Here is a 14,491-nt window from a genome sequence, read left to right as displayed (position 1 = left end):
TCTGTGAAATTCTAAGTGTTTCTATTCTACCATTTAGTTCACATTTCCTCTTCAGCAGGGAGAAGATGATGAAGGCAGCATGCATGTTAGCAAGCAACGGGAGACAATCCAAATGTGCAATGCTGGCAAGTTCTTGTTCTGGAGACTTAATGGACTCCCGTGGAATAAAACCATGTGATAAAACAGGGGTGTGTTTACTAAGCAATGTTATGTAAAAACCTACCATCAAATATGGTCTCCTCTTGTTACAACTGTGTAAAAAGTCAGAATTAGATGGAAAACAGTAGGAAGAGGATCTGGTGGAATGAACATGTCTGTTCTGTGAGGATATATATATACACACACATATATATACACACACATATATACACACACATATACACACACACATACACACACACACATATATATATATACACACATATACACATATATATGGAACTATTTTGAATATACATGTGTGTATATAAGTTGAGTACATATACATATATAAATCTATGGTTATAGTACATTTAAAAGATCAAGGCAGTATTTTGTTTTAATTTTACAATGTTTTGCAAGTCTCCAACTAGTAGGAATAGAAGATGGACTGACTTTTGCTCTCCTAGGAAAGTCAAAATGGAGGAGATGACCCAAAGAAGCAAAATAATATAACTTAATACTGGTCCGCCAGACGTATTCTAAGATGGCAATGTTACCTTCAGAGAGTTATTGCTCATTCTGGGTGTACTTGAGAGGCTACCAGAGTGCACAGAGCTCCAAATGGAGCTTCCTATTCCACTCCAGACAAGAGGCCTGGTGTCATTTGCGTCATCTGGACCCAGGCTCCCACAGTATGAGCCTGCACATGCTCCAGCAGAGATACTTACTTCGGCTTTCATTTCTGGCCAGTTTGCTGGGATATGTCTTGGTTGTTGGTACATATGGCTCTGGAGGCGGCAAGTCAGAAATCGGATGGAAGTAGAATCTGCTTTCCCACTCATCTGTGGGAGAAATGAACAGAACCTCAGCACAAGAAATCTGCTGGGAGGACGTGGGGAAGACAGACAGACAGACAGACATGCACAGAAACCAGTTCCAGTTTTGTGGCTGGAAGTGCACAGAGGAGCCACAGCAAGACCAATGTGCCCTGCTGCCTCAGCGATCCAGGCCTGCTGGGCAAGCAAAACGTTAGAACTGGAGTGACCCTAACCCTCGGGCCGCGCTGGGGGCTAAGATACAGAGCACTTTTCTTCCCAGCAGTGGGCCCACGAACAACTCCATCGTATAATTTTTTCATTTAATTTTATGTGTAAGGGTATTTAGGCTGCATGTATGTCTTCACATCAGATGGTTTTGGGAATCACACTCAGGTCCTCTGGAAGAACTGGTGAGTCTGACTGGGACCTTTCTCATAAACAGAATGCTAGTTCTGTGCAGTGTGGATAACAACGACGGAACAAGAAACATCACTTCAAATAAACAAACATCACTCACCTTCGCAAGATGAGTCTTGGAAGCCATTTCGAACTGATGTGGCTGGTGGGGGTGGGGGCGGTGCCCCAGCACCAGGCCTGTCAGGAGGAAGAGGAGGCCTAGGCCCACTTCTGGGACTGTCTATTCCACTCCTGGATGGCAACTGAGGGGTGGCAGGCAGGGCCCGAGGTGTGCTTCCATTTCTGTTTACTGGAGGTGGTGGTGGGAGGGGGCCTGGAGCAAGAGACATCTGGTGAAGCATTTTATTAACTCCACATCGCCCCCGAGTGGTCACCATCACTGGGCAAGGCAGAGTGCCTGCTGGATACACGCCCTTGAACTAGGGAAAAGGAGACATGGAGGAGCCCTTCTGGACACAGACAGAAACATGAAGGGGACATACACCCGTGTATGTAAAGTCAGTGCATATAATAGCAGCTAACTGAATGTCTGGCTTCAAGTAACCACTGAGGCCTGGGGACCAAACAGTGAAATTGGAAACAGATAATAATCTATATTGACAACCATGTCATTGAAAAGCATTTTATCCTTTTAAAGACTTACTGAACTAATTATTGTGATACCTAAAACGAATTGTTTAAAAGGAGTATGACAGTCATAAAGTTAGTCTAGGTTTTGAGAAAAATTAAATTTTTTAAATTAAAAAAATTATTTGTATGTATGTGTGTGGGCACATGCCATGGCACATATATGGAGTTCAGGGAGCAACTTCAGAAAGTTTATTTTTGCCTTTCACCTTCACCTGGATGCCAGGGGTCAAAGTCGGGTCAAAGCCTTGAGTCACAGATATTCTTACTGGCTGAGCCCATTACCGTGTGGCTCCAGTACTAAGTTTTTATGTGTACAGTATTACTGCAAATCACACAGGCATACTTTTGTGATGCACTGGATTCTGCATCGAGGCACTAGCGGCACTAGGAACCAAACACTGGTCACCTGGAGAACCACAGCCGTCACTTCTTGCTTATTCCTCTGTGTGTCTGAGTGTATGTGTGATGTATGTGTGTCTGTATATGTGGTGTGTGTGTGTGTTTGTGTATGTGTGGTGTGTGAATGTGGTGTGTGTGTGTGTCTGTGTATGTGTGGTGTGTGTATGTGGTGTGTGTGTGTGTGGTGTGTGTGTGTGTGGTGTGTGGTGTGTGTATGTGGTGTGTGTGTGTGTGTGGTGTGTGTGTGTGATGTGTGAGTGTGTGGTGTGTGTATGTGGTGTGTGTGTGGTATGTGTGTGGTGTGTGTCTGAGTGTGTCTGTGTGGTATATGTGTGTGTCTGTGTGGTGTGGTGTGTATATGTGGTATGTGTGTGTGTTGTGAGTGTGTGTGGTGTGTGTGTATATGTGTGGTTGTGGTATGTGTGTGTGGTGTCAGTGAGTGTGTGGTGTGTATGTGGTGTGAGTGTGTGAGTGTGAGTGTGTTGCATGGGTGGAGAAGCACAGGGAGCGAGAAACCGCTGATCTTACTCTCCCATTAAAGACAGTAGGTGGTGGCTCCTGTTCACAAGTGTGCTGTTGGCTTTGGAGTTTGGGTCCCTGTCTACCAAGAGTAAGGTAGTTGTCACCTCTGTCACAGTGCCTGGAGCAATAAATGAAAAAGCAAACTGAAAGTAAACCAGCACTCCAGAGGCAGAGAGAAGTAGATCTCTGTGAGTTTAAGGCTAGCTTGGTATACAGAACGAGTTCCAGGCTAGCCAGGGCTACATAGTGAGGGCCTGTCTCAAAAATATTTAGATATAAATAAAGCTGTAATATATATTACCAACACATTTGAAATCATTTTCTAAAACAACGTAATATGTGAGGTAGCAGTTTCCTCCTGACCCTGGGCTCCTGCAGCTGGTCTCCTGCAGCTCCCTGAGCTGAGGCTACAGGCTTTTGGCTGGATATTTGTTCTACTGCTAGAAGCGCTCTTACCTCTGAACATGCCACCTCTCCAGCTTGCCTTAACTGGGTTTTAAAAAGATTTATCTTTAATGAGCAGAGGAGTGGACTCAAAGCCTAGCTTTGGGAGACAGAATTAATTCTGGCTATGATATAACTGCTTTGTCCTTGGCATTACACGGCAGGGGCACTCTCCTGGGGGAACTTACTTCCAACCAAGACAGCCCAGCTTCCCACCGGAAGCAGGGCCGGGTGGAAGATCAAAGTCCCTCCCTTTTCACTCTCAAAAGTTGACTTGGTCAGCCGGTCTGCTCTCCTCTTAGACACAAACTATCTGGCCCCTTTCTTGAGATGTCCACGCCTCCACCACGACATTATACCATTGGTATGGAGCAGTCTCCATGGTTTTACTTGGTTTTGTTTGAGACATTTAGGAGAGCAGAGTTTTAGGGATATGACATCCCCCGGTCTTGCATACCTGATCTGCCTGGCGGATCCCTCACAGGAGGAGGGGGCCTCTCGTTGGGTGGGGGAGGGAGAGGCCCCGAGCGTCCAGGTGAAGGCAAGGGAGGTGCAGAGGACGTGAGGGACAGGTTCCGCTGTGGCAGCCTGGGGATCTCGTCGCTGGAAGTCGGAGGCAGAGGAGGGGGCCCTGGCCGGCTGGGCGGTGGCGGAGGAGGTGGTGCCTGTGAACCCGACCCAGGCCGCGGGGTGGAAGGCACCGGAGGTTTGCTGTTCTGTGACGGGGGCGGGGGAACCGCTTCTCTGTGGATGGAGGGCCTGTTGCCCACGGGAGGAGGTGGTGGAGGGGGCTTGTCATCCAAGGCCCGGTTTGGAGTGGGGGGCAAAGGGGGCCTGGGGAACGGAGAGGAGGAGCTCGAGGGGTTCTGGCGCACAGAACCTGCTCCAAAAGCAGCACCTCGGTTTCCGGGAAAGGGGGGCCTAGGGCCTCCCAGCCCTGCTGGGGATCCCCGGTTGTGCAGACTCGACGGAATGGGTCTTGGCGTATTTGGTACCGGAGGGGGAAGGCTATCTGGTTTTGAGCCCACATCAGGCCTCGGGGGAGGCATTCTGTTCCTGGGAGGTTCTGGGGGCCCACTCCTGTGGCCTGGTGAGGGTGCAGGAAACCTCCCCGGGCCACTTGGGGGCGAAAAGGGCTTGGCAGATGTGGCTCTTCCTCCTGGTGGCAAAATCGGCGGTCGGCTTCCTCCAGAATCTAAAGAACAAGAAAACGGATACCGGGTCGAAAGGTGAGGAGCCCCAAATAACTCAGAGGACACGGGTGGGTGCTGGCCCTCTCCCACTGAGCACTGATTAACGGTAACTAGTAGCTTTATAAACCTAAATTATTTAATAATAATTAAATTTGTGTGTTGGCGTGGGTCTCCTGGAGACGGAGACATACAACTCTATTTGTCAGGTACAGGTTTTACGGCCAGGCTTTCAAAAGGATGTATTACTGCATCACCTGCGATAGTTCTGGAGAGGTCGCTGTTACTAGAGGACAACATGGAGGGCCTAGGTAGACTTCTGCTAATGGCTGTCATGGACTCCACTGCTGTCTATCCCCCCCACCCCCACCCCCGCGCCCTGTACTGCTCAGATTTGAAAAAAAAAATCAGTCAGCTATCTTAGGTGTGCGAATGGAGTTACTCCAAAGAAAGTCTCTCTCTATGTGTGAGGATCCTCTGGGGTTGGAGTTAAAGAGAACTCTCAGCTGCTATGAGGGTGCTGGGACTCAAGCCCAGGTCCTCTGAGAGAGCAGCTGCGTCGCTGCCTCTCCAGTCCACAAGGTCATTTTTTTTAAAGGTTACCATTGAAACATCTTCCACTTCAACTATGAATTAAGTAATGAACAAATATTTATTGTACACCCATTTTTCTAGATGTTAGAAACACCCGAATAAGCAAAACTTAAAAAAAAAAGTTCTCTCTTCTGTCTTTTCTGATCTTATAGGAGACAAATGATAAGCAAGTAAAGAGGTATTTTCTGATAGTTATTAGCACAAAAAGGGAGCTGACGAATCAAGAGTGCCCAGGGAAGCCATGCCTGGTGGGGTGGGGGAGACAGTGCCTCTGGGGAGAGGCCGTGTGAGCTGGAGCTTAACAAGAAGTAGCCAGCTTTGTGAAGCTGAGGAAGTGCACACTTCAGGTAGAGAGGGCCAGTGAGTGACATGGACCGAAGCTTCAGTCTCCAAACCAGAAGCCTGGGTGCCATAGCACAGGAAAACGGAATCCACAGGACAGGAAGTCTAAGTGACCAGGCCACTAAGAGCCTTGGAGTTAAAGTGTATGCGTCACACAAGAAGCACTTGGACAGGTTTATTTAGTGGAGTAACGTGAACCCGAGATCATTTTTAATGTTGACTTCAGCACTGTAAACATGTATTTTTTTTTTGAGTAGGTGGTATAATCCTGCACTGTTAGAGTATGCTATGTCTTCCAAATTTACGTGGAAGTTATAGTTACCATCCATCTTAAAATAGCACAGGTCCTGGCACTGACTTCAATTTCTTCTTCTTTTTTTTTTTTTTGTTTAGTTTTTACATCTTTGTTAAAAGTATCGAGTGCATGCATCTGGCAACTGCCTAACATTCTTTTGTGTGCTTAAGGGAAATAATTTTATATTTGAACACAAGACTGGCAAGATATAGGACCTATATTCAGCCACCTGAGGACCAGTGACTTCACCTTCGGATGGGAGGGAGACTTTCATCCCAATACATGAGATTACCTTCAAGCTGAGTGTAATGGGCCTACTTGAAACCTATGTGAGCTCTGTGTTTAGGCATGGGTCCCATCCACAGGGAATCTCATCATGATCGTGCAATATCCGAGACTGAAAATACAATCTTCAAAGATTTCAGAAGACTGGCTTCTAATACCAAATGTCTGCCGTGCAAAACACCTGTTGCTATTTAGTGACGTCTGGAGCTGCATCTTCTAGGACGTGGTCCACAGTGTGCTTAAAAAACGCCTTATGTGTGTTGCTATATACGGTTGTCTGATAAAGAAAGCTGCACCCCTAGGTTATTGAGTAGTCTGGTGGGGAGGAAGGTCCGTGTCCTCCCTTTTCTCTTTTCCATTCCCCATCCTTCCTGCTTCAGTTCACCCTTTAGAAAAAACATTGGTTACCCCTAGGATACAGTCCAAATGTTACATAGCTCTATAGGACTGCCTGGTCCTGACTGATAAACGGGAGAAGCCTGATCTAGCTCTCATACAACAGGCTGACGTCTTGAAACAGTGTAACTGTTGTAAAGGGCAGAATCTGAGTGTCAAATTGTCTCTTGTTTAGAACATCAGAGGAAGAGTTCTGTTTACCATTATCCCTGTTGGCAGTGGACCTCAGCTTCGGCATTCCAGCCTGGAATAGTCCTCCCAATCCTGGAGGACCACCTCCTCCAAAATTTCCACCGCCACCGCTGCCTCCTCCTCCTCCACCACCTCCGCTGCCTCCACCATAGCCACCACCACCACTGGCACCAGCTCCCTTCGGTTCTGCAGATGGAAGGAAAGACGCTTGAGAAAACACAGGAGTATTTACCAGTCCTAACTTCAGGAAGCTGTCACAGAGCAATTAGACAGAATGGGCTGACCCTGAGCATTTAAAATGAAAGGGACATTTTCCTCTTACATTTTGTACTTATTACTGGCACCAAGAAATTTCATTTGATTTAGCCACTTTGCTGTATATTTTCAGTTAAAATTACAAAAAAAAGGATGATCTTTCATTTTCTAATAGGCATGCAGTTTCAAATAATAAATGTTCCCTCTTTCTATAAACTGTACCCCTTCTTTCTGTTTTATATAAATAATTACTTTGATAGCTGAACCTCCTTAACAATGTGGATTATCAATGTTGCTATGGTAACAGTGTTCTGATTTAAATGAGACCACTTCTGTTCTGAAGCTATATATTAACTATTAGGTTACCATAGTTTTTTTTTTTTTTAATATTTACTGTAAAATGAGGAGTCTTCTATTTTAGGTTTAAAGACTTATAATATGGAATCTTATCAAATACCTACTTAGCATTTACTTAGTTGATTATATAATTTTTATTATTTGATATTTAGAATAGATTTTAAATTTAGTACTAAAAATAGGATTTTTTTGGTCTTGGTCAATTACTCAATTCATAAATGGTATATATCATTTTCTTTTCTTTCTTTTTTTAAAGATTTATTTATTTATTTTATTTATATGAGTACACTGTAGCTGTCTTCAGACACACCAGAAGAGAGCATTGGATCCCATTACAGATGGTTGTGAGCCACCATGTGGGTGCTGGGAATTGAACTCAGGATCTCTGGAAGAGCAGACAGTGCTCTCAACTGCTGAGCCATCTCTCCAGCCCATATGTCATCTTCTTATTTCTGGAACTCCTTGATGACAGTTTGTTTGGGTGGCTGTCCTGCCCTTGGCAGAATGTTTATGGTGTCTCTGACCCTGCCCACGAGAGGCTCCCCATCTCTACACAGGTAGAAATGGCTAAGTGTAATCCAGGCTTAGCAGGTAGGGCACTTGCCTAACATGCTCTTGGCTATGGCTTCCATCCCCACAACAAAACAAAAACAAGAACAAAGAAACAAAACGCTCAAAGGAACATCTGGAGACATCGCCACAGGTCCTCTGGGAAGCAGGATTACCCCAGCTGGAAGCTCTGGCCTGGAGACCCCTTGTATGAACACTGCTTGGGCTACACATTCTAGGGTTAGGACAGTGGCAGTTTCATGACACCAAAAACCTTTCTGTGGCTTTCAGAATGGGAAAGATTCATACAGCATTTGAATTAGCGGTCTATTGAAAGCTGAAACACAGAACTTACCAATAAAAACCCTTTTAATGAACAGTTTTTCAGAGAGAAACTAATCTTAGAAAGTTTCTGGGTTTTTTTTTTTTTTTGGTTGTTGTTTATGCAGGCTTTGAGTAAAGTTTGATAAATTAATGATTTCCTAGGAAATTAACTTCAAGATTTTCAAATGAGCCAAGATCATGAGGCACACCTGTAATCTTATCACTCACAGAAAGAACCCTCTGAAGCCACCTCAGCATGGGGCTGCATTATTCTATCCCCAACTGTAGAAAATCCTTCTCGAATCTCTTTATCGACTTTGGGAGATTTCATTTTATTCATTAATGTGTTTTTCTAACTTAGCCATCAATTCTCCATCTTTCTTATGTGTATAGCTCTCTGCTGAAGACATAACTTGGTGATGAATTGGCAAGGACTGTTTTACCTAACAGGCTAAACCCAATTATAGCAACAATTTCAAGAGTGTTTGTGAAATTGCTTTAGTATGAAGTTTAAAATTTTACTAACTTTTAACTTCTACTAACACAACACTGTCCTCATCATTCAAGTATTAGTCATGGCTGAATAAGACAGAACACCACACACACACACACACACACACACACACACACACGACACATTTATGTTGTGTTGTAAATTGAGAGTGTGATGTACTATCAGCACATCCACCAGCATTGACTACCTGGAACTCCACCCATCCTTCATACAGGGAAGTGCTATATGGTTTAAATGTAGCCCTCAAGGCTCATATGAGGGAAACTGGTCCTCAGTGTGTCCATGAGAGAGGGCATGTAATCTTTAGGAAACAGGAACTGGTGGGAAATAATGAGGTCATTGAAGGGGTTGGCTACTACCCTCAGAAGGAGCTACTACAGTTTCACAGGACTCTAGTCAGTTCTGAAAAGAGTTATCATAAAACAGCAAGACTGGCTGCACCCCAATTGGGTTTTCTGTCTTGCTTTGTGGTCTGCCTTATACCTTTACTTCTGCCATTGTTTTGACACCATCCCTATGAGGTCCTTCCTCACCAGAGCCAGGCCAATGCCAATGGCATACTCTCAAACCTCTAAACTATAAGTTAAATAAATTTCTTTTCTTCATAAAGTACTTGGTATCAGGTGTTTTCTTATAGTAATAGAAAATGGAATAATTAAAAAAAACCTGAAACTGAGGCTAGCTGGCTGGCTTTAGGTCATTTAGGTCATAACCACTAGGACAGGGTTAAATTACAAAGCTATCGTGCATAATCACTTTGATATAACACCCAGGGAGGTTTTGCCTGGCAACGAATACAAAACAGGATGAATTCTGTTATTTGCAAAGAGCCTGGACAGCAGTATAGGTATCCAACTAAGTGCAGGGACAACCAAGCATACAGTGGATTATAACTCGCTTCTGTCAGATGCTCACTCCTCAGTATCACTGAGCTGCTGGAGAGGAAAGGCTAGCATTATGTCCACACAATGGAAGACGGACCTTGAAGAATATGAGGAGTTTCCACTAGGGAGTCAGGAAGCCTAGACTGTCCAGTTTCCTTCAGAGTTGGCAAAGAACTCACACTCCCCCAGGGGTCCAGATTCTTATAGCAGAGAGAGCAGGCATCCTTGGCCTGAGACTTGGTAGCTTCTCTAGCCAATAGCAGAGACCACAATTCAGATGGTTGTTGGACCAAAGCTTCCCAGACAGAACCCAGACAGAACTACTATGTGGTGTTCTGATCTAGAGATCAGATTGTTTGTCACGTACTGAAAACCTACAGTTCCTCTCTGAGTGCTGTGCATTCTCATATGCACCCAATGACAGAACCCTGGTCAAAGCCTTGGTTCTTCATTTCTCTTCCAACTCTGACTCCCCCCACTCTGTCACGTCTTCCCTTTCTACCTGTTAGCCCCTTTCCCCCATGATCCCCTACCTACCTCTACTCCTCCTAAACCCTGCATATTTATTCACCTGTCTGCAAAGCTGCATTTGGTGGCTGTCATGTCAGTCCATTCCCTGAGTCTAAATGAGAGCTGAGGGTATGATAAATCCTGGTGAGACTGAAAGGACGGTGTCAAGACCTGGATCAAGTCAGGGACAGTTTTGCCAACGAGGAAGCTTACACTGTGCTTACTTGCTTGTTTATATAGACCCTGTGTCATTGCAGAAAGCTTCTCAGACTCAGATGTACAGATAAGCAAACTTGTGATCTCATTTCCTGTCTCCAAGCTCCTGGGAATCACATCTTTCTCTAGAATTCCTCTTAGCAGACAAGAGAACATTGTACACGCATTATCTCATTGGAAGCCCACACCAGACTGGTGTGGCCACTAAAGTGGTACCCATCTCCACTTTACAAATGAGGACATTGAGGCTTGAAGTTGTGGCCTGATGGTTGTGTCCCAGGCCCGGACTCCTGATTCCAAGGCGAGGACACTTCCCATGTTTCATGTTGCCTCATGGTCTCTGGTGCCAGGAGCAATGGGTTAATCTCCAGAAAGTGCTGTGAATAATTCAGAGAATCGCTGCTGTGTGTTTCTTGGACAAAGAATTATTATGCTGGCTTCCTGCGGCATTAGAGGGGGCTCAACTAAAGCTGTGGCTACAATGACTAACTCAGTTCTGCCTTCTGCTAGCTTTGCAGCTGCTGAGAGGGGGGGAGGGGAGGGGAGGGGAGGGCAGGGGAGCGGAGAGGAGAGAAGAGATCTGGTTGGAGGCATAGATTGACTATTAAGCTATAAACCATTAGAACTATGGAAAAGAGTTTTTTACTTACTGTCCAATATTGGGGCACTTCTGTCATTGGTGACTGTCTTCTTAAGCTTCTTCCCTTTGCTGATGTCAGAGAGAAGGGCATTCCTCCCAGCCTGTTCTGTCTTATTCAAGGTGGGTTTCTCGGTGTTGGCCTGAAAGGCAATCACATGAACTCATCTCCTGCTCTTGGGGATAAAACCATGACTGGAGCACTCAGTCAGACAGGCGGCTTGGTTTTAAGATTCTAGACTATAAACTCTCTGGGGATTTTTGTGTCATTCTCTTTAAGACCCAGATTCCTGGGAGCAGTTATAGCAACAAAACCCCAAAATATTAAATCTGTGATAAAATCTGAATTTTCAGACCATAATCTGCCCATAAAAAGCCCGGGTATGCTGGTCCTTTCTTGTGACACTAAGTCTGAGGGACTCTGCAGCTGCTATTGGCCCTTGTCTGAGCTGTGTCCTGAAGAGCACACAGCCTCGCCCATCACTGAGCACTCACCTGCTGCAAGAAAATGCTGGACTCTGTCAAACCAGAGTGGGCTTTTCAACTCACTAAACCTTTAGGAAACAATTTCCTCCAAATACATGGACAAAAGTGCGTTTCTCTTTTAATTTGTCAGATTTATTATGGCATAATTTACATATACTGAATCCTGTCAGCTCACACTATTAGTTTTGACAAACATATAGTCAAAATAGGGAATAGAATATTTTTCCTTACCCCTCAATTCCCTTACGTTCATTTGACCATACCATATTTCTGATATTTAATTCCTTTGAAAGCTTAGCCCAGAGTAAACACACAGCTATTTGAAGATGTTTGGGCTTTTTTAAAAAAAATAATCCTAAAGTTCCTGACTGTAAAACTGAGGTCCTGATCTTTCTGGGTTATTTTAGGAATGTGGACACTCAAATCTAACACACAGGCTTGAATGTAAGCCCCTCTCCTGTGTGGATCCCGTCCAGAGTGATTGTGGCTGCCTTGAAGCCCAAGGTCCTTCTGGCTGGCATGAGAGTCTCCTGGGCTGGCCCAGCCCTTCGGAAAGGGGCAAGACCCCAGGTAAGCCAGTTTGGGTCGTGAGAAGGTAAGAAGCACATGGTTTGATGCCTCCCTCAACCTTTTATTGCCAGAGGGAGAGGCAGAAGGGCAGCTCAGCTGCACTGAGAGATCCTTCGGCTGTGATGGTAAGAGTTAAGCCCTGTCTGCCATGTTGGACTCCATTTTAATTTAGTTTTTATCGACCCTGTGTGTTACTTCGCTTTACAGACACACACACGCAAACCCAAAACAAAAACACTAATGAAAACCTGTAGTATAGTAAGTTACATCATTTGGTCCAGTTGTAGCGGCGTCAAGGTTGGGAGGAGGAGCTGAGGTTTGAACACTGGCCATCTGATGCCAGGACCATCCCCTCTCTGAGAGAAAGGTGAATGTGGGCTCCCAAATGTCCCTTCCCCCTCAGCCCTCAACAGCCCCTAGGAGCAGCCAGTAAGGAGCTTCCCCGATCTTCTTCCATACACTGACTTCACATGGCTAATGTGGTTTTGCTAGTGATTACTATACCTAAAACACAGTGGACAGACCCTTAAAAGCCACCTGGTCCTTTCACTTTTAGGGTGAAGAGCAACTAGAGATTAACACACTGGACATCTTCAATTTGAGTCAACAGCCTTCCACAGTGACTTCCCCCTTGGCTTGAGGATTTATTTTGTCACCTGACTTCCTTATGCCAACCTCTCTCAAGTGGTAAACCAGGACCCTTAACTGTATTGCTCAACTAGGTCAGTATGGCCTGGTGGCCACCAACCCATCTCCCCCTTTCTCCTGGCCTTGCTTTGAGTTCTGTATTTATATCCCTGGCTGGCCTCAAATCTCCTGCCTCAACCTCCAGAATTCAGATTACAGGTCAAGCACCACATCTGCCTTTAAATTTTAATCTTTTAGGTTCAACATTCATGGTTTGTAAAATCTTCTCGGTGCTAACTGTGTTATGGTTTAATATTTTCATTAAATTCATTTACTATATTATTTTCTGTGCTCTCTTTTAATGAACAGTCTTTTAAAAATTATATCACTGGCTTTTAAATCAGCCACTGGCTTTGATATGCCAATCATAAATTTTTAGAACACATATTAAAATAAGCATACCACCATTAAAATTCTAAAATGCAACCCATGTGCCAATTAGTAGTGATAGGCAACTCACATTTTTGGGAAAAATACAGATAAACTACTCTTGCCACATCAGCCGGCTAAGCGTGTTTTTAAATTCATCCATGCAAGGGCTGCTTAAAAATTTCATAGACTGACATTCTTATAAAATGAAAAATAAATATTATAAAAAATGAATTGGTTAAGGAGATACACAAAATCCTATCTGAGAATAACCCTAACTCTCATCAATATTTCAAATGCTTAAACACAATTTCTGTCCTTATGCTCTTATGGATTCTCACAGGAAGCTGGGGATGAACTGTTAGCAGCCCAGAGTCTCAGAAGACTTATATAAAAGGGTGCCATGGGAACCTGGAGCAGGAGACTTTTCCTTCCCCAGCCTCAGTTTCCCAGTACAAGAAATGAAGGGATCAATCATCAGTGCACAGCTCCCAAGCAGCCAAGGCTCAGGGGGTAGGTGGGGCTTTGGGATGAAGTGAGTCTTGGAGCCTTCCTGAAAGTGGATGTACTAAAATTCCCCTACAGACTCATCAAAGGACCAGGAGGAATCCAGTGATGAAACCCTTTGCAAAGTAATCATCTAGACACAAAGACAGGATTAGTGGGGTGTGAAGGTGTGTGAGGAGGAGGTGGGAGTAGCATTTGTTGAGAACAGAGTGTAAAGAAAGTGGAGAAGAAAGAGGCGAGGCTGGAAGACGTTAGAGGCATTGCAGAGAGCCCTCACTTAAGTTCGTTTGAACGGGGAGACAGTGCATCCTGCTTCAGCGCTTCCAAACTGTCCCACAGAGCCTTATTTTAAACCATCACATTTGTCTTGATAGACCTGGTAGAGGAAGACGAATAATCTACACTCCATGTCCATAAGCCTGTATCCCAGGAGAACCTGACCAAATATATTCTTTATATTATCTGGATTCGAGAGGTCTCAACTAAGTTCTAACCTCAGAAAAGATTGGGTCCTGGCAAAGCAGACCTGTATGGGAATGCTGATACCCTTACGACACAGCTACGTGCCAGCATTTGACTTTGGTTGGTTGTCTTCATGCACAGAGTGAAGAGAGAAATCCACTACGTGCATGCTCAGAAATAATTCCAGCCCTTGGGAAGTGAAGGCAGAAGTTGTAGATCAGCTTGGACTATGCAGCAAGACTTCCTAAAAAGCTGCCTTTAAAAAAAGAAAAGAAAGGAAAAGAAGGAAGGAAGGAAGGAAGGAAGGAAGGAAGGAAGGAAGGAAGGAAAGAAAGGAAGGAAGGAAGGAAGGAAGGAAGGAAGGAAGGAAGGAAGGAAGGAAGGAGAGAAGGAAGGAAGGAAGGGAGGGAGGGAGGGAGGGAGGGAGGAAGGAAGGAAGGAAGGAAGGAAGGAAGAAAGAAAGAAAGAAAGAAAGAAAGAAAGAAAGAAAGAAAGAAAG

General features: G+C 44.7%; 1 protein-coding gene across 5 annotated transcripts in view; it reads right to left on the bottom strand.

Moving 5' to 3' along the window:
* Wipf1 (WAS/WASL interacting protein family member 1) overlaps positions 1 to 14,491 on the bottom strand; it is a 104,544-nt gene that overhangs the window by 4,509 nt on the left and 85,544 nt on the right. For all 5 annotated transcript variants that reach the window (XM_028762885.1, XM_028762883.1, XM_028762884.1 and 2 more), the window contains exons 3-7: positions 10,925 to 11,054; positions 6,675 to 6,851; positions 3,829 to 4,566; positions 1,477 to 1,689; positions 870 to 983 (exon numbers count right to left, since the gene is read on the bottom strand). In XM_028762885.1, the coding sequence (XP_028618718.1) occupies positions 870 to 983; positions 1,477 to 1,689; positions 3,829 to 4,566; positions 6,675 to 6,851; positions 10,925 to 11,054 (1,372 nt within the window). The remainder of the gene's footprint in view (positions 1 to 869; positions 984 to 1,476; positions 1,690 to 3,828; positions 4,567 to 6,674; positions 6,852 to 10,924; positions 11,055 to 14,491) is intronic.

This window comes from Grammomys surdaster, unplaced genomic scaffold, assembly GCF_004785775.1.
Source record: "Grammomys surdaster isolate TR1022 unplaced genomic scaffold, NIH_TR_1.0 136, whole genome shotgun sequence".
Lineage (NCBI taxonomy): Eukaryota > Metazoa > Chordata > Mammalia > Rodentia > Muridae > Grammomys > Grammomys surdaster.
This window is presented reverse-complemented; position numbering and strand designations above follow the sequence as displayed.